Here is a 24,547-nt window from a genome sequence, read left to right on the forward strand (position 1 = left end):
TAAAAGCTGTTCACTTGGGCTGAGTTTAAACTGGGGAAAACAGCCCACAGAGGTACATGCCTGAGGAGGGGTGATACCTGCCTGACTGCTCCTGCCAGCCCCAGATTGACCAATTAAATGCTCCATTCCCTGGAGCACAGTGATTGGCAGAGTAGGCATATGACCCAAATGCAATCAATGAGCTTCCATCCTGGGACTTTACCTGGCCTTACTGGGAAAGGGGATATCACTTTCTATTGGGCAACAAAGTGGGCAGATGGAGTAGCCAGGAACATCTTTGCATTAGGAGGGAAGAAACTGGCAGGTGGTAAAGTTAACACGGACTTTGCACCGTCTATTCCCTCTGCTTGGAAGGCTCTTCCTCTAAATATCAGGGGTCACTTCTTTATTCAGACTTCTCTCCGATGTCACCTCTTCAGTAAAGCCCTCCATGATCATCCTATTTAAAATAACAACCCTCCTCTCCCACACTCGCCTTCACCCTTAAATGACTTATTGTAATTTGCATCCGTTGTGCTTAACATCACCTAACATGTATGATGTTTTGGTGTTGATTCACTGCCCTCACTACTGGCACACAGTAGGAGCTCAAGAAATATTTATGGAGTAAAGATTGGAGAAAAGCCCAGCTGAAAGATGTAAAGATATAGTTGATTGTGTGTTAATCAGCACAGCTGTGCCTGAGCACCCCTGCAATTTAAAAAAACAGAAGTGATTCAGTGAGAATCTCTTCCTCAGGAAATTGGCATTTGGACTGTGTGTGTGAGAAAGGCAGAAGCCATAAACTGCTCATGAGAGACCAACTAGCCCAGTGTTAAGTGCACGTGTTCTGGCATATCGCACTCCCGCCTTGCCACTTACCATGCCACCTTGGGTAAGTTGCTTAGTCCTTCCTAGTCTCAGTTTTTCATGTATAAAATGGGTAAAATAATAGTACCTATCCCATAGGGCTATTATGAGGATTAAATAAGATAGATCACGTCAAGTTCTCAGAACAGAGCCTGGCACATAGTAAGCACTCAGTAAGGACACCAATTATTTTATTTTTATTGAGATATAATTGACATACTACATTATGTAGCAATTATTATTTGTTTAAGCTAGTTCAAGACACTGTTACTTACATTCAATTAGTACTAAGTTCTTAATACTCACAGCAACCCCAAACCTACCCCACTCCAAAAAAAAAAAAAAAAAAAAAAAAGCATGTTGTGTACTGCAATCTCTCTTTTACCAGACCCTATATGATGCTTAGATTCTTCTATCTCCTTTCTCACCCCAGACAGGGCCTGAGCATCCCCCATTATTGCTCCAAGGACAATGTTTACAACCATAGGAATTACTACTTTTTTGTGTGTGTGTCCATTCACTAGAATTCTATCTTCTCCTAAGTAACAGCACCCAACTGTAATTTCCATTTTTGTGCCCTCCCAAGCTTCACTCCTGTTATTTGAAGTTTCTCTGCCAGCTCAAAGGATGGGCACAGGACCCAGGCCTGGCTAAATCAGTATATTACATTCCTCTTAATAGTGATTGGTTCAGGGGTGGCCACATGACACAAGTTGGTCCAATGGGCATCTGCTGTGGGACTTTTGCTGGACCTGATGGGAAAAAGGGATTAGTTCTCCTTGCATGCATGGGAGGGTGGAGATGGTGGGATGTTGGCTTAGCACTGCATCCAGGAGGTGTGAGACTGCCTTGGAGCATGCTATGTTACTTGAAATGTTCTTTAGGCTATTGTATCAGAGACCTAAATAACAGAGGTTCAAGTAAGATGGACATTTGTCTCTTTCTTATGTAATAACCCAAGTAGCAGCAATACAATATGGCAGCTCCCTGGTCTCACACAGCCATGCTCCTTTCATTTTGTTGCTCAGTTATTTAGAGGGTGTGAATCACCAAATACAAAATGATTCACTCTAAACAGCAGGAGGCAGATAAGGAGAAAGGGGAGGACTACCCTTTGTCTTTAAGGGCAGAACCTAGCATTTGCCCACATTCTTTCCGTTTACATTTCATTGTCCAGGACTTAATCACATGACCACATTTTCCTACAAAGGATACTGGAAATACATTTTTAAAAAATTTTGGGTGACCAGGTAAAAATCAATGGTTCTATCACCATAAAAGGTGATTGGTTTTGTGGGCACAATGGACAATTTTATTCTTAGAGCAAGATTAGAGCCAAGAGATAGCAACAAAATCCTGATAACATCTTTTGAGTCCCTGGACCCAACTGTACCTGAAGCTAAACTCACTGAACTTTTCAATCACACAAGCCATTAATTTCCTTTTTTGCACATGCCTATTTGCATTGGATTTTTGACCACTTGAAACAAAGAATCCTGGCTAACACAGTGAAATATAAAGCCCCTAGTTATTGTCCAGCACAAAATGGAGTTCATAAGTGGGCATATTATTATTATTGTTATGACTCTGTTGTAGGTGGCCCTACAGTTCACTCCATCTCTGCCTTCTCTACCTGTTAATTCTTCCTTCCCAGTACAGACAGCTCAGCCCTTACTGGCTCATGGGTGATGATGTTATTTGTCTCTGATTCCAATGGAGTTTCACATCTTCATCTCCCATATACACAGCAGGAAAGAAGCATATCATCCAAAAATGTTGGGAGAGAAAGTCCTGAAACCTGTGTGTATGACAGCCACCCTCCCCCGGAGTCTGGTCATGCTTCACCCAACTCCTTTCTCGGAGCTCTTGGTTTTTTTCTTTTACATTTTTAGCTTAATGAAGAGTGAACATGAAGCACAGGCACCAAACAAAGAAGACTGACTCCTGTTTCATAACTTTGGTCAGTGTTTTCATCTATTTTGATTAGTTCTGATGCATCTCCAACAGTTACAAGATTTCTCTGGGGAAGGGTCTGACCCCCAGCATGCGATGGAGTTCTCTACCAGCCACCCTATGAGCTTATGGCTTTGGAATAGGGATACAGTGCCAAGAGGGTCAGAGGGATAGGCCCAATAAACATGGAGGGAAGGGGTCACAGGGTATGGAGCACAATGGGCTGTACTGGGGAAGGGGAATACCCTTCCTGCTGCCATGGTGATAGTAGTTGCTCATGGGACCTGTGTCATGGAGGCAGGAGAGGGCCAACTCAGGTTGGGGAGACTGAGGCTGTGTGCCGGGCCTTCTCCTTCCGCCGCAGCATGAAGTCTCCAGGGGCGGTTGGGCTCATGGCATAGAAGACATTGGCGTTGTCAGGAATCAGAAGCTCTGGCCAGGTGTGGACGTAATAATGAAAGGCCCGCAAAACCTCATACTTCCCTTACAAGGAACCTAGGTAACCGTCTGCCATTCACTCTGGGATCTGAACAACCGTGGGTCTCTTCAGCCAGTGCTAAACCAACTTCATTCTTCTGTCATTGGGAACATGGACAACTTCCTGCTCAAAGCCTGTACAACCTCTTGTTCCTTCCCCACCATGAACCTGGGAAATTTCTGCCATTTCTCCTGGAGTCTAGACAACCTATATTATAAGCTTGGGCAAATGCAGGCCACCGATCCCACACAACTTCCTTTCTACCCCACCCTCCCCTCACAGCCAATTCCCAGCCAAGTCCATGCTGCTCTTACCATAAACTTGGATAACTTCTGACTTCCCACTTCCAGCCTGCACAACCTGGGGTCCTTGATACCAGAACCTCATATATTCCTTCCTAATGTCCAGCCCACTTCAGGTCACATCCTTAATATAGCAACCTCTTGCCTCTCCCTTGCAAAAACTGGACAACCTCCTAAACTGAACAACCTCATGCTCCCCTACCCTGAACTTCATACCTTGTGGGCCTTTTCCTGTGCCAAATTCAGATAACTTCAGAGTCCTCATGCTGAGGCTGGACAAACTCATTCCCCCTCAGATAGAAACCCAGACCTCCTTCAGTCTTGTGCCCCACCAGGTTGAGCCTGAACAACCTCATGATCCTATACATTGAAACCCAGACAACCCTCTACAGTCTCTCTCGCTTAACCCTGGAGAATCGCATTTCCCCATGAATCCTAGGCAGACACCTCTGGTGTCCCCTTGCCTCACACTGAGCCAGGATAACCACACAAGCCATATAATTGAAAAACAAATATTTTACCACCTCTTACCCCGACCCTACTTCATTTTACTCCTACTCTGTACCTGTGCCACCTCATAGCCCAGCTGCCACCGCCCCCCAACCATGGTTCCAAGCTGTCCCTGCTCACCCCTGTCCCCAGGAAGGACTTGGAAGAGCTGGTAGTCACGGGCCCAGGGCTGGGCCACATTGTGTTTCTGCAAGGCTCTCTGCACCACACTGGGGGCCTTGTCCTGACTAGTGAGCTGAGAAAAGAAAGTGAAAGGCGAGGTGTGATGGCCTGGCCCCTAAGGGAAGGGCTGCCCCTAGCAGTTCCCTGGCCCAGTTCCTCACCAGGATACTCCGATACAGGTTCCCATGGTCATTGTCGATGCTGACTCGGATGACTCGGGCCTCTGAGCCCTGCTGCCCCACAACGGGGATCCGAGGACAGCTCAGGGTCAAGGCCAGGGGCAGCTGTAGGCAGTGTGGGGTGGGGACTGAGCAGTGGGAAAGCATTAAGCCCCTTTCTCATTAATGTACTCAACACATGCCCCTATACATACAGAGCCAAGGGACACACAATTAGGGCACACACACACAAGCCCACATGTGTGCAATCCCATCACATACAGACCTTCACTCCCTGTTACACAAATTTACACAATTGATAAACACACAAGCCCATGTTCACACACAAGAAATCCTGTGTACACAGAACAGTGAGTACATACATATGTTCGCAGTTGTTGTACACACACAATTTCAGGTCCATGAACAGCACTGCCCATGGTCCTATGGATTTGTGGATATTCATGCCCACATTTCCCCTTTAAGAATGGAAATTCCTGCTGACACACATATTGTTGCAAAGTGTGTGATTGCATCCTGGCGTGCCCTGTGGGCAAGCAGACACATAGGTTTAGATCTGAGCACAAGCCAGATGGAGGGATAATTCCTCAATCAGGACCATGAAAATGTACACAGTCTCTTGGACAGAGACCCCAAGTGCTGAGTCCAGTATGCATACAATCTCCTGTGTACATGCCTGGCTGCAAAATCCCATATACCACACAAACACACACACACACACACACACACACACAGAGAGAGAGAGAGAGAGAGAGAGAGAGAGAGAAAGAGCCCTGGGTGTCCATAGTTCCACAGGCCATCCTGGTACCTTGGGGCCCTGGGGCCCTGGAGAGGCTGGGGGACTTCCAGGAGGAGGATCCCTCATTCTAGGACTGGATGGGGGAGACCCTGGGGACAGACTGAGAGAGATACAAAGCCTGAGGTGGTGTAGCTACCTTGACCTCTGACCCTGTCATCTCCAATTCCTTCATTAAGAGTGATGCTCACCTGGAGGTGGGGGATGAGGGGTCTCCAGGACTCCCACCAGGGGATGAGCCTCTCTCTCGGGACAACTTCCTGAGGATGGGGACAAGAAATGAGGCTAAGGCCAGACTCAGTCCCAGGAGCAGCCCACCCATCTCTGCCCACATTGCCCCCTACACGCCCCCCCCAAGACTCACGCACTGAGACGCTTGGTGAGGCTGATTCGTCGACGCACACGTGGGGAGCTGGGACAGGAGGCAGCTGGTGGCTCAATGACACGGGATACTCGGTAGCTGAAGAATCAATGTGCAGATGGGGGGTTTTGGAAAATGAGAGTTAGAATCACTTGGGATCTGGATTTTGGATATTGTGGGAAACAACCAAGTATTGGGCACCAAATATAAGAGTCAGGGTAATAAATGAGGTCATAAAGCAATAGGGTCTTATTAGGATGAGATAGGATGGCTTGGTTGGCAGGTCACACAGGAATTCACAGGGTGGGACTGAAAAGTCAAATTGGGTCAAGTATAGAATTCAAGGTCCGGTGATCATTGGGGTCAATAGTTAGGATCATGGATTCAATAGAATGAAAGGAAATAATTGGGATAGTTGAGTTGAATGGTCAAATATAAGTCAAAGTCAGGGTCAGTTACTCAAAATTAGGGGTCAATGATTGGCTCAAAGAGTCAGATGAGGGGTCATGAATGGGTCATGGGTCAGGGTCAGAGGTGGGAAGAGAACAGATGGGATGGTTGAATAGACAGCTGTACATTAAAGGTTAGTCAGAAAGTTAGATGGAGTCAAATTTGAGGTTGGAGGTCATTAGGGGCTCTCAATTGGGCTGGAGCTAATGCAAGGTCAGTTTGGGGGCCAGGGCTCAAGAAGGGGCAAAGGTCTTAGGCAAATCAAGTGTGTAATCCAGGGGCAGTGAGGTGGGGCTGGGCCAGGCCACAGGGTCACCTCTGTTCCTCACTGAGTTGGCGCTGGGCACGTAGGGTAGCCAGGACGAGTGGGCATGGGCTCAGGCAGTAGCTCCGACAGCGCTTCTGTAGCTGCTGGATTCGGGCCAGGATCTCCCACTCCTGAGGGTATGGCTTCTGAGATCTCACCCCTGCCCTAACCCCACACTGTTCCCTCCCACACCCACCCCAGAGCCCACTCACCTTCCTCCTCTTCTCAAAGTTGATGAGATTCCCCTGGGGGCAAACTTTGTCTGAACTGGTGTCTCCAGGGTCAAGGATTGCTCGAGGGTCAAGGTCAGGGTTGGGATATCAGGAGCCCCACTGCACTAAGGGGGCTGGGGTGAGGAGTGCATGTAGGGTCAAGGGTGGGATGTCAAGAGGTCCACTGTGCTGAGGGCAAGTGGTGCTGGGGTCAAGAGTCAGGAGTCACACCTCTAATATGTCCGGCAGGGCTGTGTCCAGCATAACCAGGTCCGTGAGGAAGGTGCCAAGGTAGGGGACCGGACCTGGGGGCAGTTTCTGTGGCCCCCAGGGCTCCAGTCACTCTCAGCCATCACTGACCCCATCAAGCTCCATCCCCTTCCATGAGTCCCCACCCCAAACTACCATCACTCACTGAAGGCAGGCTTCCTGGGGGAGTTTCCTCCTCTTGGGGTCCCTCAGTGGTCTCCTCCTGGGGGCAGGGGAAGAACTGAGAAATCCTGGGGTCTCTTGGACCTTTCCTCCAGGGAAGATACCTCAGTACACACCCATTTTGCTTTTAGCAATCACAAACCAGTTGCAAAGGCCATACTCAAGGGAAAGTGAACAGAGGGAGGGAGGGAGGGAGCAGAGAAGTGGTAGTGGGCAGGCCCACTGGGGTTACCAGAGGTGGGGCTTGTGGGTGTCATGACCCACATGTGAGAATCCTTGTCCCAGGCTTGATGGAACAGGCCCTCAGGCAATCCCCTGGGAACACCCTGACCCTTGCCTTCATGGCATTGCTCTGCCTGGTAATTAATTATATCATTGCTGGGGCAGTTATCATTGTCCTGTGTGTCTCCCCCCGTAAGGAGCCTGAATCTCCCCTGAAACGAGCCTGAATCTCCCCATGGCAGGAACTGTGTCTCTCTGGTTCATGGCCAAGCCTCCTGGAATAGTGCCTGGTACACAGTAGGTGCTTAATGTAGAGCTCCTTGTTTCTTGAGATCATCCTTATATGAGATACTCATTCACTCAGATATTTATTGAGCACCTACTCTGGGCCAGGCACTATTCTGAGTCCTGGGGAAGCAGCAGTGAGCAAAACAGAGAAAAACCCTGGACTCCTGGGGCAGACATTAGAAAGGAAGAACAACAACCAAACTTAACATGTAATTAAGGGCACTCAGAGATAAAAACAATAAAGGGGTGGGGAATAGAGATGCTGGGGAGGTGCATGGAGGGTATCTCAGGGGGGGACACTTGGGTAGAGACCTGCAGGAGGTGAATGTGAAGAATGTTCCATTTGTTTTGGACTCACCCTAAAAACCAGCACCTAACTGCATTTAGAACCTCAGTCTTGCTTACTATAAGTCTCGTCTGTGGGCACACATTTTTTAGTTTTGCTTATTAAAGTCAAGTCCACTGCACAACTTTTTTTTTCACTCTTTGCTATGATTCTAGCCTTAAGCGACCTTTCCCTTGTAACTTCTGGTATTTGTTGAATGAATAAATAAGGCAGTTACCAAGTGCGAGCTATCATGAGGGCAGCAGAGGCAGTAAAAACGTGGGGCTGCCCACACACAAGGGCAAAGTCATTCCTGAAGTGTAGGGAAAGGACGCTGACTGTTAGGACAAGGACAATCTATGCCTTGCCTAGTCTGGGCCCCCTTCCCGGGCCTCTGTACCTGGGAAAGAATCTCTCTGCTGCTGAGATGGTTGTTCTCATCGGAAAAAATCTGCGAAAGCTTCCTGAAAGTGGATAATGGTTCCCTGTGGGGGACAGGAGAGGGGTCAGGGGCTGGCGGCTGGGAGGGTCAAGGCTGGGGTTGGGTATGGAGGAGTTCTTGCCCCAGCTTCTCTCCCCATTCTTGCTCACCTGCCAACTGCGCCCCAGCAGCTCTTGAGCCGATATATAGGGTTAGACTGCAGGGCAGACAGGATGGCGCGCAGGGAGGAGAAGTTTCGCAGTTCTCTGCAGCGCTGGGGGGCGGGGTGGGGGCGCTGGTCAGACCCCAAGCCTGACCAGGTATAATTCACTTTCTATGATCTTGTGACTTCTGGCCCCACATCTGACAAGCTACCAAGACTCAGTTTCTCCTCCAGGAGCTCCGCCCTCTCCCAACCTGCAGCCCCAGTCCCTCCCCCAGCCGCTCCTCCATCCGCTACTTCTGATCTTGGCTTCTTCTGTTTCCACTCTTACTCTTCCCTGGGCACTAGACCGCCCATAGCACCTCTGCTGGACCCAGACCCTTCCTCCCTGAACCCAAGTCTCGGGCCAGGTTCCCCTCCTTCTTCTTGCCACACCCCCACTCTCTCTTCTGGGCCCCCATTTCTTTCTCATCCTCTTAGTTCCCAGGTTCCTGCCCCGCCCCTACCTCGTCATCTTCGGGACCCCTGGCCCCTTCTCCAGGCTTTGGCTCCTCCTCCAATTCTATTCCTGCCCCATCACCCGCCTATCGCATCCTCTTATCCTAAAGCCCACCCAATGTCCTTTGGCACAGCTCCCTCCTGGGCTTGTCCTTTGGCGCCTTCCATCTCCAACGCACTCCACACTCCCAGACTCCAGTCCTCAATCTTCCGCCCGCCCCCTGCCTCTCTCTGTACCTAGCCCGTCTCCATTTCCCGCCCCCATGTCCCCTCCCGCGCAACATGCACCTGGGCAATGCGGATCCACTTTTCCAGCCGCTGAGCCCTCTGCGGGGCTGCGAGGCCCGGTACCCCGAGCACCGAGCCAAGCACGCAGCTGGTCACAATGTTGAACTGGGTCACAGTGGCGCGCACAGTGGGGGCCGAGCCTGCTGCCCCTGGTCGGTCCCGCTGCGACCAGACAGAACCCAGGCACTCCCAGGGCCGCACCTGGGTGAAGAGCTCCTGAGAGAGGGGGTTTGGGGGCTTGGGGGATTAGGATCCGTGCTAGGGGGGACCTGCCCCTTCTCTCCCCACACCCTTTCTGCCGCGCCCCTCCGGCATCCTCACCACGTCCATCAGAGTCAACTGCTCAGCTACTTCATCTACACTGAAGTTCAGGAGCTCAGGGCCTTCTTGGACCAACCCCTCTTCCTCTTCCAAGCACGCTTCATGGGAATCTGGGTTGAGGGTCTGGGCAGTTCCAGGAGGTCCTGAGGGAGCATTAGAGTGTGTTAAAAATTCTCAAGTGTGTACTCAGTGGCTTGAGTGCCAGACTGGGAACCAAAAGGTCCTAAATTGGATTCCTAGTCAGGACACATGCCTGAGTTGCTGCGGGCCAAGTCCCCAGTTGGGAGCATGTGAGAGGCAAACCAATCGATGTTTCCTTGGCACAGGAATGTTTCTCTCCCTTTCTTTCTCCCTCCCTCCTCCCTCTCTAAAAATAAATAAAATCTAAACAAACAAACAAACAAACAAAAAATCTCAAGTGTGAGTCCAGGACTGGCTGTATAACCTGGGGCAAGTAAGTCCCTTAGCATTTCTGAGCCTCACTTTCCTCATCTGTGAAACGGAGACCTCCCTGAACGGTTGCGAGGACTCCAGAGCAACAGCAACGTCCATGGCCTACACTTACTAGTGAGCCAGGTACTATCATCCATCTTCTACAGGTGGAGAGGCTGAGGCAGAAACAATTTGCCCTAAGTAAATGACAGGGCAGGAATTTGAAGCCAGGTGCTCTGCTCAAAGACTAGCATAGAAGATAGAGCTTTATGGCCCTGGCCTTATAGCTCAGTTGGTTAGGGCAGCATCTCCATACCCCAAGAAGATTGGGGGCTCCATCCTGAAGTGAGGGCACACACAAGAATCAACCAATGAATGCATAAATAAGTGGAACGGACTGATATTTCTCTCTCCCTTCCCCTCTCTCTCTCTCTAAAACCAACAAATTAAAAAATAACAACAGTAAGACTTTATTATATTAAAAGAAAGGAAATAGAGGTTTCTAACTTTGAGACTTTATTAGGATACAATCTCCTGCCATTTTCTTTTGGTGGGAATTGGTATAACTTTATGATTAAGGGAAGGTTATTGTCAGAAAATGCCAAGTTCAAATTCAAACTTGTCTACTGGGCTTGCTGTGCAAAGTAAAACAAGCCTTTAAACTTCTCTGTGCCTTGTTTTCTTCATCTGCATTTCTTTTTTAAAAATCAAATGAGATCAAGCATACCAGGCTGCTATAAAATATTGAAACATGGATGATGTTACCGATAGTGGCTTCCAATGGTGGGGTCCCCTAGGGGGCACTTTAGAACTTGGAATCTTGCTGCAAGAGTGTGTGTGTGTGTGTGTGTGTGTGTGTGTGTGTGTGATGCACTGTGAAGAATTATGCCACCCAGTTTCCAAATGTCTAAGACATTTGTCAGGGTGTGTCCTTGTTTCTTTCTTTCTTTCTTTCTTTCTTTCTTTCTTTCTTTCTTTCTTTCTTTCTTTCTTTCTTTTTCTTTCCTTCCTTCTTTCTTCATTCATTCATGTCCTTGAAAAGCTGTTTACAGTAATCTGCGTCTAACACCCAACTGTCTTGCTCATAAACACTAATTATTTTGACTCCAGGAATTCAAGGACTGTCAAACTCTGAACTTTGCTTTGTTTGGAAATTGCAAGTGGTGTTCAGCGTTTTGGAAGACGATGTCACCAAGATCTATGCTATTGCTTCTGTGTCGCCAGTGCACTCTCCTACATTAGTAGGTGTTGTGCTTGTCACATTCACCATGATACTATAACAAAACTGCACCATGTCCCCTAGTGAGGCATACCCAAGCACCAGCACAGCAGCAAGCATAATTTATTGTATAAGTTGCTTTCATTTTATTTTCCTTGGTATTAAAGTTACAGCATCATATTATTATTTTAAAATTATCTGTATAAATATTGATTACTTGCCTTTCATTTCAAATTAGGACAGGTGATATTTGCAAAGTAATAGTTTAAAAAAGTGGCATTGGGAAAAAGATTGCACCTATATCTAATCAAACCTTCAAATCTTACAGCAAATATGGGAGATAGAGGAACATATTACATGTCACCATGAGAAAGCAGACAGGCAAATGAAGAAGAATGTGAGACATTGCTCAGGACAAATGATCCATTTTTTCCTGTTGGCATTAAATGAAAGGCAAAGGTGAACTGTCATAGAATAAAAGGAACCCAAGAAACACAACAGAATGCCTTAAATGGATCTTTGTGTTTCAAAGAAACAACTGTAAAAAAAGACAATGTAGAGGCAATAGAAGGATTTGACTATAGACTAGGTATTTTTTGATATTAAGTAATTGCTGATTTTGTTGGACATGATTTGGGGCAGAAGGTTATATATTTTTAAGTCTTTGTCAATTAGAGACATAAACCAAAACATTGATGTGTGAAGAGACACAAATCTGGGAATTGCCTTCAAATCATTCTGGAAATGTTTTTGTCAAATTAATCATTGTTTAAGGTGAGTGATGGGTGTTTGAGGTTCCTTACACTATTCTCTCTACTTTTGTGTATGTATGAAATTTTCTAGAGTAAAAACTTACCCCGAAATAAAGGTGTTAGGTTCCCAGAGCCTGGCACACAGTAGGTGTTTAATAAACGTCCATTTTCTCCTCTGACCTCAACAACTCATAGCTTAGGGCAGCATTTTCAAGAATTTTCTGCAATGGTGAAAGTATTTTCTACCTGTGCTGTCTGATATGGCCGCTAAGCCTAAAAATGTGGCTGGTGCAACTGAGGAACTGATTTTGTTTACTTTCTTATTTTAATATTTTATTAATTTACTTTTAGAGAAAGGGGAAGGGAGGGAGAAAGAGAGGAAGAGAAATAACAACATGCGGGAGATACACAGATCAGCCTGCAACCCAAGCATATGCCCCGACCAGGAATCAAACCAGCAACCTCTGAGTTCTCAGGCTGGTGCTCAATACACTGAGCCACACCAGCCAGGGTGAATTTTTATTTTTAACATAATTAATTTAAGTTCACTTTCAATGTCACCTGGGGCTAGTGGCTACTGCATTGAACTGTGCAGTTCTAATGACTTGGAATCAGCTGGTGAAATCTTGAAGGCAGAGGAAGAAAGACAGTCAATAACCATGAGGAAAGATGGAGGGATGCAATATATTGAAGGGTGAGGATTAGGGATATAGATTCTTTTGTGAAAGGGATCAGATGGAACACAGATGGGTGAAAGATGATACTTTATAAACAGGATGTAATTATTCAGTCAACAAATCTGCATTGCTCCTGCCCCTCGGGACAAAACCAATGCGTGCCATGTAGAAATATAAGGCAGGCTAAAAGGACACAGAGAGGGAGAATATGTTTGTTGGGAAGGGATCAGAGAAGGTATGTCTGAGGAGGTCACAACTGAATGAAGTATGTGGATATTTTTCCCTCCCTCAAAAGCTCTCTACAACAGAGGTTGGTAGATTTTTCTTTTACTTTTCTTTTATTTTTTTAGATTTTTCTATAAACAACCAGACAGGCCTTGGCCAGGTGGCTCAGTTGGTTGGAGTGTCATCCTGTAAACCGAAAGGTCTTGGGTTCGATTCCCTGTCAGAGCACATGCTAAGTGGTGGGCTTGGTCCCCGGTTAGGGCTATGTGAGAGGCAGCCTCTCTCACATTGATGCCATTTTTGTCTCTCTAAAATCAGTGGTCATGCCTTCTAGTGAGGATTCAAAAAAATTTTTTAATAAAGTAAATTTTTAAAAGGCACATATTCTTTACTAGAAAAAGAAGAAAAAACAGGGCATCCTAACTGAATGATGGAATATCTTTACAGTTAGGATAGAGTGGGGAGGGAGGTACTAGATAAAAGCCAATATGTTAGACAAAGGGTTATTATCCCCATTTTACAGGTGAGGAAACTGAGGCTCAGACAGGATTAAGAATCTTGTCCAAGATCCGTCGCTCCCTGAGGGAAGGAATCCCCTGGGGGAGGGAGTGAGCAGGAAAAACTGCTCAGAGCAATATAAATTCCCTAAGTGTCTCACCTGTGGACGCCTGGGGTTGTTCCTCTTCTTCCTGCTCTTGTTCAGCCTTCTCCAGGAAATCTCCCAGCAATTTCTCTGCTTCCAGGGCCTCAGCCCCAAATGGGGCAGCCCAGCTCAGAAAGGTACGGACACTATCCAGGTCCGAATGGGCAGGGGGGTCCCAGAAATCCTGAGGATGGTCCCGCAGCCAAGAGCCCAGCACTGACACCACAGCCCTGGCCAGAGGGGCAGGGTCTCAGAGGCCAGCTGGGAGTTCTGCAGTCTGCCCCCAATCTCAGGCCCGACCTTTGACCTCTAGGACCTCCCACTGCTACTCCCAGGGAAACCAACCTCAGGTTCTTGTTGAAGCTCAGATCTTGACCCTCTGTCTTCTTGATCTCTGTCCTGGAAGGAGCCCCCCAATTAGGTGAAGAGGTGTGACAGGGAAAAGGAGGGCTTGGGAGAAGTGTTCTGAGTTTGGGGGATTTCCTGATTCTAAACATGAGGGAGGGCCCAGCTGAGGGTCTGGGGTGGGAGCATGAAGGTTTCCCCATGGGTACTGACCAGGGCGGCAGGGGCGGTGGTGGTGGCGGCAGGAGAAGGCCCAGAACGCGTGCAGTGGGCACAAAGGCCTGGTGGGTGGCCAGGAAGGCAGGAACGAAGCTCGGGTCCTCCTCACGATCTACAGACACCAACTCCCACACCAGCCGCTCCAGATGCGCAGCCCTCAGCACACGCACCTTGCTGGTGCGGTAGTGGAGAAAGGTGTTGGCATTGGGGCTGGGGACCTGTGAGGCAGGGGGCAGCATTGACGCTGAGCAGTGGCTCCAGGAGCACCTCTCTTCTAATCACACCCATTGCTAGCAGGGCTGTTGCATCTGATCCTGCCCATTCCTCTGAATCTGGCCCCTGGATTTATTATTCTGCACCATGCACAGGTGACCTGGACACCATAGTCCTCCCACGCCCCGCCCCCTGCCGCCACTCACTCGTGCCCCCACTCCCTACGCCCCCCTCCCCCCAACCCCCGCCCACAGGCTGCTCTCAGCTCTCCAGCTACGCTTCACTGGCTGTCCCGATCCCTGCCCTTCGCTGCACTAGCGCTGGCCAGGCCGTTCCTAAAGACCCCCCTCCCTCTCCAGCTCCGCCCCATTAACCTGCCGTCAGGTCCCGCTCGCGAACCAGGCCCTGACCCGACTGCACCTCACTCATCTACCCCACTCACCTGCACGCCCAACTTACCTGGCCACCCCTAAGCTCCGCCCTCCCCTCAGGCCCCAGCTCCCGCCCTCGCCTCCTAACCTCCAGGCCTCTCCACTCCACCCGCCTTCACCTGGACTTCTCCTGCCCCGCCGCGCCCTTCAAACCCCTTCTCACCTGGCTGTCCCCAGGCCCTTCCCTCGGGCTCAGGCGCTGACTGCGCTGCCGCCGAAGGGAGACACTGTACACAGCGCCGTCCTCAGTCTCCTCGCCCCAGTCCTGCAGTGGCGCCTGGGCGCGAAGGGCGCGGGGGTTCAGGGCGTCGCGGGGGGGTCGGGTCCCGGGGCTTCGCCTCCCTCTCCCGCGGGGCTCAGGCTGGGCCTTCCCGGGGTTCCTGAGACTCAGGCTGGGAAAGTCCCCTCGACGATGGAAGTGCCCTCCCTCCTGCCTGGTCCTGGGAGGATGGGGTGGCATTTGGGGACGTCCCAAGGTCCAGTGTCTCGGAGTGTTTCTGGTTCCCTCCCCTCCATCCCGAAGAGGAACCACTGAGTTGGAGGAAAAGAGGCCCGAGGTAGGGAATCCCGGGCGAGTCTGAAGGGTCCAATCTGCCGGGCAACAGGGTCCGGGGGACGGGCACCTAGAGTTTCTGAACTTGGGGGTCTCCAGGGATGTGGGGTCCCAGGACCCTGGTCCCCTTACCAAGGCAAGCTCCTTCCCTGCTGTCCGCAGCATGGCCCGCGCCCGTCCCGCTCCGCGGCGAGGCTGAGTGAGGCGGAAGGGCCGCTGGCGGTGGGCAGTGTCGGGGCACTTGGGGCCCGCGGGGCGGGGCTGACAGGCTGAGCGGGGCGGGGCAGCGGGGACCCACGGCTCTCGGATGCCCCCAGCTGGACCCCAGTGCCCAGTCCAGGATCTCGGGGTGAAGTCCTGGTTCTCCCTATAAGTGTGTGTCATTCTGTGCACAGAAGAAAGACCACTTCTCTATCCCAGGGGAGGGCTCTTTTCTGTGTCCCCAGGTATGCGAGGACTAGTGTATATACATCAGACAGGGACAAGTTTCTGTGTCCAGGTGAAGTCCTGTGTCCTCAGGTGGGGAGGCCTGGTCAGCCCCAGTTGAAGGGGGTCTCTCTGGAGGGGCGCAGGGAGTACAGTGTATGTTCCCAGCTGATGGGAGTCATCAATTCCCAGGTGGGAGGGGGCAGAGCCTGTGGCCCTGGGTTTATGGAGCAGCCGTCTTTGGGGAGGTGCGTAGTCAAGGAGAGGCAAATACCCAAGAGCCTGGCTGGTGACCTTTATTTCGCGATTCCTAGGCTGGCACAGTTGCCTGGGGATATTTACTCCGGGCTTCAATGGACAGCTCTACTCCCTTTTCCAGGCTCCACTCAGCCCTGGAAGGGGCCCCGAGTGCCGGTGGCTGGGCCCAGAGGGGCTGGGAGCTCTGCTGGTGCCTGGAACAGGTGGGCACGAGAGTCTAGGGCCTCCTAGAGCGACTGCGCCTCTTGCTGCGAGATTCAAGTAATTTCTGGGAACGGATCTTGAGCTCTTCTCGCGTCACCACATCGTTGTCTTCGTCCTCGGTCTCCTCTTCGTCTGCAGAGGTGGAGCAGTGGGGGTGGGGGGTTAAGGGGATCCAGGTTTCCATCCCTGCCTCAGATTTCCCTGCCCAGCCGTTTACACCCCACCCCAGCTTGGCCCTTAGCCCAGTCTCGACCACCTCCCACCAACCGTTTCTCTGCCTGGATCTCTGGGCCCCCAGACCTGCTTCTTTTTCCTGCCTGTACTGACCGAAGAACTTGTCCTTGGGACTGGCAAGGGGCAGGGTGATGCGGGTGTTGTACGTGGGCAGTTTTCCCTCTAGGCTGGAGCAGAACTGGGGAGGAGGGGAGCAGGAGAGAAGACTGTGGGTGGGGCAGGGGCTACAGGGAAGTCCTCTTGCCCCTCCTTCCCACTCCATTGCAAGACGTACCTTGATTCCATATAGCCCCTTGGCCACGCCTCCTGCTTAATTTCCGTGGGGCCCAGCCAGGTCATTTGTTCTCAGCACGCTCTCTGATGTCCAGTCCCACAGACTTGTCCCCGCCCACCCCACCTCCCTGCCCCCAGCCGTCCCTGGTCTCTGTGGCCCTGCCCCTAAGAGTCTCAAGGCTCCACCCTGACACACACACACACACCCGCCCCAGCCCTGCCCTCTGGCCTCCAGGGACCTTCTGGAAGCTCTCCTGGCTCAGCGAACCTCACCCATTGTCCCTAAGGCCCATTCCCAGCCCATCAGCTTTCTTCGGGGTCTCCGTGGGTTGTCCCCAGCTCCCTGATGTCTGCCCCATTTTCCTCGGCTCAGTCCCCTGCCTGCCTGTGTACCTCGCGATCTGCGATGTGAAGCAGCATCTCTGGCAAGTCGTGGCTCTCGAGTTGCCCCTGCAGCTTCAGCAGCTTTTCCTCCAAGAGGCTCAGCAGGTTCGGCAGATAGTCACTTGCCTTGGGATCCAGCTTTTTCCCTGTGGAGCTACTGGCCTCCTGTGGGAGGGAGTGGGGCCTCAGCAGGTTATGCCTGGGGACTGGGCATTTACTTCCAGGGATCAGGTCTTTAAAGTGAGGGCCCCCACCACAGGAGTGGTGCTATTCTCTGTGGGGCGGGTCCTCCCGCAGTCAAGGGCCACGCCTGTGAGGACAGGGCCTGGGAACTGGAAACTCAGGACTAGGAGTGCCAGGAGGTCTTTTTGGTTGGGAGAGTGTAATAACTCTTGAGAAACCATTGCGGGGATGACCTGAAGAAATGGTACTTTGCTGTGGACATGGTGGGGCTTCTCCTGTCTCCCGCTGCTCCAGGATTGCAGCAGGGTTTCTGAGGTTTTGGGTTGGGGGATAAGGTAGGACTTTCCCTCTGGGGGCGGGACTTGAGGCTGCACAAAGTCTCTGAAGTCCTGGGCCACCTAAGGAGTAAAGAGGGTTCCCCAAGAACATGGGGTAGGGACTACTCCGTAGGTGGGCCTCTAACATCTTGGACAAGGCACGGAGTGGGTTCCAGTGGACTATGGGGCAGAAACCTCACCAGAGGGGGGCTGCACTGCCTCTTAAGTCCTGGGAGGTTCTGAGTGGGGCTCCCTCAGGGACCTGGCTACCCACTGCGACATGGTCCAGCTTGCCCACTAGGTGCTCCAGGCCCTCCTTCAGCATTTGCATTGCCCGTGTGGCCTGCTCCAGCTGGGCCTGGGCCTCAGCCCTCCGTTGCTCCTCCGCCTTGAGGCTATCCTGCAACTCAGCCTGCAGCTTCTGTTCACTACAGGAAGTAGGGAGACAGTTCTGGAAGTGCAGTGGTCCGCCTGAGACCCCCACCCTCTCCCTGGGGCACTGGGCCTCACCTCACCAGCCTGGCCTCCCCAGAGTACTTCAGGTCTTCGAGCTCCTGCTGCAGCCGCTGCTTCTCTTGTTTCAGCCTCAGCAGCATCTGCTGGTTCTCACTCTTGAGCGTCTCCAACTGCGTGAAGGTGTCGCCCTGTGCCAGGAACCTCCGCACCACCGCCTGGGGCCCACCGAACTCCAGTCAGAGCCAGGGCCTGGGTAGTGCCACCCTCTTCCTTAACCCCGGGGCATAAAGCACAGGTAGGTGGCCTAAGCTGGTGACTTCTGCATAGTGATGTTTAGGGACTATGTGAGTAGGACTCAGGGTTGCCTCATGGGTGGGTAGCCTCAAGACAAATAATTTTTGCTGGGCCTTTCCCTCTTTATATCAGGAATTTGAATCAGCCAAAAATCTGTGTGTAGGGCAGGTAGCAGTGACCATACCTCTTTCCAAAATCAAGGTGCCAGAAACATTCTGGGGGTGACCCTTGCCCAATCTCATGAAGAAATACTGGCTGGCTATGGAAGCGAGCTACCCACCAGGACAATTTCTGAAAAGGCAACTGGCCACAGTGCCTCAGATGATGCCATAGGTCCAAGTCCTGGAACGTCTCAGGGATCATCCCATGGGAAGAGTAGCGGGCTGGAGAGTGCCCAAATGGGAGCAACCAGACTGAGGTCTGGTGGGATCAGTGTTTGCCAGCAAGGAACATAGGATCTTAGAAAATTTTAAAGAAGACATTGCAAAGAGGGGGCCCAGGGCAGGGGCTTGGCTTCCCCTTGGCCTAGGGTGGCACTGGGCAGTTTGCTGGGCCCTAGACTATGTTACAGATGATGGAGACACAGGAGAGGAGGGACAAAACTCCAAGTCCTTACAGAGCCCACATGCCAAAGAAGTCAGTGTTGTTGGTGTAAGAGTGGGCAGGAGAGGGAATGGTGGTGAGTACGGACAGTTTGCATGGGTTTTAAGGGGCAGCAGAAAAATGGGGTGGTAGCTGGAGGAGGAAGGGGTGTCTTTTAAGACAGTAGGTTTGTGTGCTGAGGAATTGACCCAGAGTGCAGAGGGCTATGGGTAGCACTCACATGTGTTTCAGCCACCCCAGTGGCGTCCTTGACCTTGCCGAAGAGCACCTCCATCTGATACATGTTCCAGCGCAGCTGTAGCTCCTCCTCCTTGGCCCGCTGGCCATCCTGGATCGTCTCATCAGACTGCAGCAGCAAGTGCTCTCGCTGGGTCTGCTCCAGGTTGAGGTCAGGTCCAGGGTCAGGTTGCGGATAAGGGCTTAGGACAGAGGCCAAGAAAGGGTATCTGGACAAAGGTCAGGGAGTGGGTGCGGCCCAGTCTGGGGGGCCAGAGCAAAGGCTCAGGCCAGGTAAGAGCAACCAAGCAGGGGTCAGCAGGTGTGGCACAGGGCCTTGATCCTGGCACCCCTAGGGGCACCCACCTTGCGCTCCATGCGTTCGTTCTGCAGTTTCCTCTCCTCTGCCTGTTTCTTGCACTCAGTTATGTAGCGCTCACGCTTCTTGCGTTCTCGGAACACAGTTTCCTCCAGATACTGCAGCTGATTCTGAAGGATGGATAGAGGACCAGCAGGACCAGCTGGCATCTACCATGGCTGAGGGCTGGAGCCACGGGCCTAACTGGGCCAGGCCACAGGGTCCTAGGAGATAGATGGGAGGGGCTCTGGGACAGCTGGGATTCAGATTTGGGGGCCAGGAGACCATGGCATCTGGGCAGGATCCCCAGGGACCAGTGGGCTGGCACCTTGGCGATGTCCCGGGCATTGACTGCCTCCTGGTTCACCACATGCAGTTCCTCCAGCTCGTGTTTGGTCTTCACCACCTCAGCCTCCATGGAGTCCAGATGGTTCTCCAAGTGAAGGCTCTCTTCCTGGGATGTGAGTAGTGGAGCAGGCCTGTGATCGCTGTCCCCTGGATCAGGCTGGCCCTCCCACTTTTTGCATCCCCCTCCCCAGCCACTATGGTCCCTACCTGCAGATAGGCCTTGAGTTGCAGGTACACATTGGTGATGTGTTCTGCCTCCTCTGCCTTCATCCGAGCCTTCTCCAGACGGTTCTCCAGGTTCCGCAAGGTCTAGAGGGAAGAAAGGCTGGGCTGAATGCTTGCCCCTCAATTCCTCCACCCCCAGGGATGAAGCGCTCCCTCTGCCTCTACCCACCTCCCACCCCTCCACACCTCAGTGGCCCCACCTTAGCCACCTCAGTGCTGCCATCTTGCACCTCTGCCATCTCCAGCTCACGCAGACTGTGCTGCAGCTGGAGCTCCTCCAGCCACTTCTGCCGCAACACCACCTGGTGCAGCAGAGCATTTCTCTGCTTCACCTTCTCACTCAGCTGGTGGTCCAGGTACTCCAGGGCCTGCTGGAGGGAGGGGAGCCAGAGCAGGGGACTGAACCTCCCCCTAGTCCTTCCTCCGGAGCTTCCCTCTCCCATATTTTGGTTCTCTCCTCTCCTGTCTCTAATCAGTGTCTGACCTGGCTGACCCTCCTCCCACAGATTTTCTGCCTTGGTGGCTTCAGGAAGCCCATTCCCTGGTTTTCCACCCACCTCCCTGTTTGCCCCTTCTTTGTCTCTGCCATTAGAGAGACAAGCTGCAGGGTCTTCTCTCTTATGTCTACACCCTCCCCCATCATGATCTCCTATCCAGTTTTGGGGTTTTAAAAGTTACCTACCTATACACTGAAGACACCCAAATTTAGCCTTCCCCTGAACTGCAGGCTCATATACCCATATCTACACTGTCTTCCAGATGTGTCCACAGGCACCTCAAAATCATTGTGGCCAAATTGAGCACTTGATCTTTCCCCAAACCTGCCTTCCTCAAATCTTCCCCATCCCAGCCCATGGCGGCTCTATTCTTCCAAGTGCGAAAGTCCAAAACCTTGATGTCACCCTCACCTTCTCTTGCCCACCTATATAGAATTTGTTAGCAATTCTGTTCTACATTAAAGCTTCCCCCAGAGCACTCTTTATTCCTATTTCTAACTTTCATCCTAGAGCACCCAACACCATCTCTCATCAGAGTGACCTCCTTCCACTCTTGCCTTCTGGCAGTCCGTTTTCCACTTCTCTGTGTCATTGCCAGCAGGCCTGCTGCAAGATTCGGCTGCTGACGACTTTCCTGACCTCACCTCCTACCAAGTCTCCTCACTTACACCTGTCTAGCCACACTGGCCTCCATATGTTTCCAACACTTTACACTTGTATCTATCCCCCGGGACTTTGCATTTGCTGCTTCCTCTGCCTGGAGTGTTTTTCCCCAGATCATTTCCTGGCTGGCCCATTCTCAGCTCAAATATCGCCCCTTAAAGAGAAGGTCTTGTGCTGACTGTCATGACTCAGTGGGTTCTGCATCATCCAGCAAAGCAAAGGGATGCAGGTTTGATTCCCAGTCAGGGCACGTGGCTGGGTTGCCAGGGCCCGTTGGGGATGTGCAATAGGCAACTGATTGATGTTTCTCTACCTCGCTCTCCCCCCACCTTCCCCTCTCTCTAAAAATAAATAAAACCTTTAAAAAAAGAGAGAGGAAGTCTTTGCTGACTCCCCCCCATTAATCTAAAATGTGAACCCCCAAGCTCTGGCCAGGTAGCTCAGTCAGTTAGGGCATTGTCCCAATATGCCAGGGTTGCAGGTTCCAACCTTTATATGCAATAAGCAGTCAATGATGCATAAATAAGTGGAACAACAAATCAACGTTTCTTTCTCTCTCTTAAAAAAAAAATCACTAAATGAAAATTTAAAAAGTGTGAACCCCTCTCCCAGTGGGGACATGGTTTTTTTTCTCTCACTGCCCAATCACCAACACCTAATATCATGCCAGGCACATGGTTGGTGTGTGATAAAAATTGAGTGAATAAATGAGTAGTGGCTGGTATGGAGAAAGGAATAGAGGGTGGGGCAGGAAGTAGGCAGTCCAGTGCAGAGGGGATTCAGGCTGTAAATGAAGGGAGATTGTTAGTGGAGTGGGAGTAGGGCAAACCTGTCCTGTCTTGTTCTTCAGGCATGGCTTCTCTGACTTCCATTCCCGAATCAATGCCTGGACTACTTTCTCATCTCCCTGCAAAGAGAGGAGTCCAGTCACCACTAACCCAGGCCACCTGTAGCTGACGCAGTGCCCTGCCCCTGCGAATGCTGGCCCTGACCCCTGTAACCTCTTCACCCACTTCTGTACCCTCACCTGGAGCAGGTCTGTCAGCTGTAGTTGCAGCACCCTGGTCTCCTCATGTAGCTGGTTGATGGTTTCCTGATTCTTCTTGATGTTCCACTGGGTGCTCTCATAAAAGGCCTTCTGGTCATCCTCTGGGGTCATGTGTCATGGGCAGGTAAAGGCAGAGTGTCATGGGGGATGGGGAAGACTTCCCAGAGGGATGATATTTTTGTAATCATAAATTTAATGTTATCACAATACTCTGCTTTGAGATTTATTATGTGTTGGATGGTGGACTAAGAACTCTCCAGGTATAAAATACTGTATGCCAACAGATGCATATCCATATCGTACCCATTTTATTTTTAAAATGTTTTTATTTATTTACTTTCAGAGAGGGAGAAGGGAGGGAGAAAGAGAGGGAGAAAAACATCAGTTGGTTGGCTCTTGCTTGCTCCCAAATAGGAACCTGGTCCGCAACCCAGGCATGTGCCCTGACAGGGAGTCAAACCCATGATCTCTTGGTTCGCAGGCCAGTGCTCAATCCACTGAGCCATACCAGCCAGGGTTTGTACCCATTTTATAGGTGAGAAGACTGAGGCTTGGGCTTATTAGATTGTTCAAGGTCACAGCAGTCTGACTCTTGATCTTCAAACACTACATAAAATTACCTCCTAATAATAAAACAATAATGCTTTAACCAAGATTTCCCAATCTTGGCATGAATGACACTTGGGATGTATAATTATTTGCTGTGGGGGCTGTCTGTGCATTGTTGGATGTTGAGCAGTGTTCCTATCCTCCCCACCCACCTGCCGCCACCAATAATGTAACAACCAAATATGTTTCCAGGCTCTGCCAAATGTCCCCTGGGAAGCAAAATTGTCCTCTTCCATTGAGAACCACTGGTTTACAATTTATAGTGTGTTGTTATGTGCCAGCCACTGCTCTAAGCACTTAAACATTTCAACTACCTATGGGGTGATACTGTTATTTCCCTTTTACAAATGGAGAAACTGAGAACAATTAGGTTACTCTTATTCCCCCAAAATCAAATCATTAATATATGCAAAGCCAGGATTTGAACCCAGAAAAATCTGTAAAACTTTTTTTTAATCCTCTCCCCAGGATATGTTGCTTACTGGTTTTAGAGAGAGAAACCAGTGTGAGATCTGTTGCCTCCCATATGCACACCCACTGGGGAGCAAACCCTCAACCTAGGTATATGTTCTGACTAAGGATGGAACCCACAACCTCTTGGTGTATGGGACAATGCTCTAACCAACTGAGCTACCTGGCCAGGACTAGAACCAATGCTTTTCACCATATCATGCATGATAGAAGAGTTGAAATTACGCAAAAGTATGAAAAAATACAGTCTAGTTGGCTCTGAGTCCAGGAAAAGTTTTATAAGGTGAGCAAAACCACGAATAAGTATTAGTTTTTGCCTCCAGAACTAACCACCTGGATGAAAGGTGGTAAAACACACTAGCTGTCACACCATGTCTAATCAGAGGGCTGGGTGGACACTGTAGACTCCAGACCACTTTATGCCCTTTGGAGCCATCTTACCTAATAGCTGTATCTTCCTCTGTAACTCAGCCACCTGCGTGTGCACAGCGGACTTCCCCCGACTGGCGTAGATGGGTACCTTCTTGGAATGGAGTGGGGACCAGGCCTGTGCCGGACCCTTGCCTTTAGGGTGGTGGTGCTTGGCCTGAACTTGACTGCCCCTGGCCTTGGAAGAGGTCGAAAGCTGGTCCTGAGAAGGCAGAGCGTTGGCGGAGGCCGCCCGGCACAGGGGAGCCGTCATGACTGGGTTGGGGCCAAACGGGCCACTAGGGATCGCCCCTGTCCCGAATCCGTCAGTTCTGGTTCCTCTGGCTCTGGGAATGAGATTTCCGACGGTTTGGCTGGGCCCCCTAGCATCTCCCAATTGCTAGGTAACCTTCTCCCCTCCTCCCTTCCTCGCTCCCATGGAAACCGTTCTGCACCACTGCTCTCATTGGCCGATGCCGCGGCGGAGGGGTGGTTCCAACAGGGGGAGGAGTAGGGTAGCGCAGCCGGAGAGTGGGGGAGGGTAGTTTGGAATCACGTGTTAATCCCCCTTTTTTTTTTTTTTTTTTTCCTCCTCCCTCCCTAAACCCACCTGGTGTTCGCGGGCGTTTTTCAGGAACTTTCTTTTGTGACTGTAGAACATACCACTCCCAAGATGGAGGCATCTTCCATCGCCATTAAGCGCGAACCGTCAGAAATATTCCCTTTAAGCCTTGAGTCCTAGCCAAGATGGCTGAGTTCCCGGCATCCCATTGCCACTCCCAACATGGCGTCCGTGAGCCGCTGTTTTGGTGCACAGCGTAGTGGCGGAAATGACGTACATTTCCG

The 24,547-nt window shown here is 51.0% G+C and overlaps 2 protein-coding genes across 3 annotated transcripts; both read right to left on the minus strand.

The window, feature by feature from the left end:
- Nucleotides 1-1,035: 1,035 nt before the first annotated feature.
- On the minus strand, nt 1,036-15,416 carry RGL3 (ral guanine nucleotide dissociation stimulator like 3). Of its 2 annotated transcripts, XM_090289635.1 has the most exons (19): nt 15,359-15,416; nt 14,837-14,950; nt 14,024-14,247; nt 13,811-13,864; nt 13,481-13,695; nt 9,518-9,660; nt 9,197-9,412; nt 8,418-8,521; nt 8,227-8,311; nt 6,975-7,031; nt 6,791-6,877; nt 6,560-6,592; nt 6,357-6,478; nt 5,594-5,689; nt 5,421-5,489; nt 5,167-5,332; nt 4,416-4,538; nt 4,213-4,327; nt 1,036-3,234 (listed from the first exon to the last, which is right to left on the minus strand). In XM_090289635.1, the coding sequence occupies exons 1-19, from the start codon at nt 15,389-15,391 to the stop codon at nt 3,116-3,118; spliced, it is 2,175 nt and encodes a 724-aa protein (XP_090145761.1). In that variant the 5' UTR covers nt 15,392-15,416; the 3' UTR covers nt 1,036-3,115. The 2 variants fall into 2 exon arrangements, with proteins under 2 accessions (XP_090145761.1, XP_090145760.1); XM_090289634.1 differs by having other exon boundaries at nt 5,242-5,332; nt 6,357-6,592.
- A 492-nt stretch (nt 15,417-15,908) lies between these two features.
- ODAD3 (outer dynein arm docking complex subunit 3) lies at nt 15,909-24,449 on the minus strand. The gene is given in 15 exon segments (XM_090289641.1): nt 15,909-16,119; nt 16,121-16,246; nt 16,442-16,526; nt 17,128-17,189; nt 17,706-17,933; nt 18,016-18,176; nt 19,079-19,231; nt 19,441-19,563; nt 19,761-19,886; nt 19,988-20,089; nt 20,206-20,376; nt 21,995-22,072; nt 22,193-22,314; nt 23,735-24,048; nt 24,312-24,449. Coding segments are annotated over 14 exon segments (1,989 nt in total). The 5' UTR covers nt 23,976-24,048; nt 24,312-24,449.
- Nucleotides 24,450-24,547: the final 98 nt, after the last annotated feature.

This window comes from Furipterus horrens, unplaced genomic scaffold (assembly GCF_987537825.1).
Source record: "Furipterus horrens unplaced genomic scaffold, mFurHor1.1.pri manual_scaffold_10, whole genome shotgun sequence".
NCBI lineage: Eukaryota > Metazoa > Chordata > Mammalia > Chiroptera > Furipteridae > Furipterus > Furipterus horrens.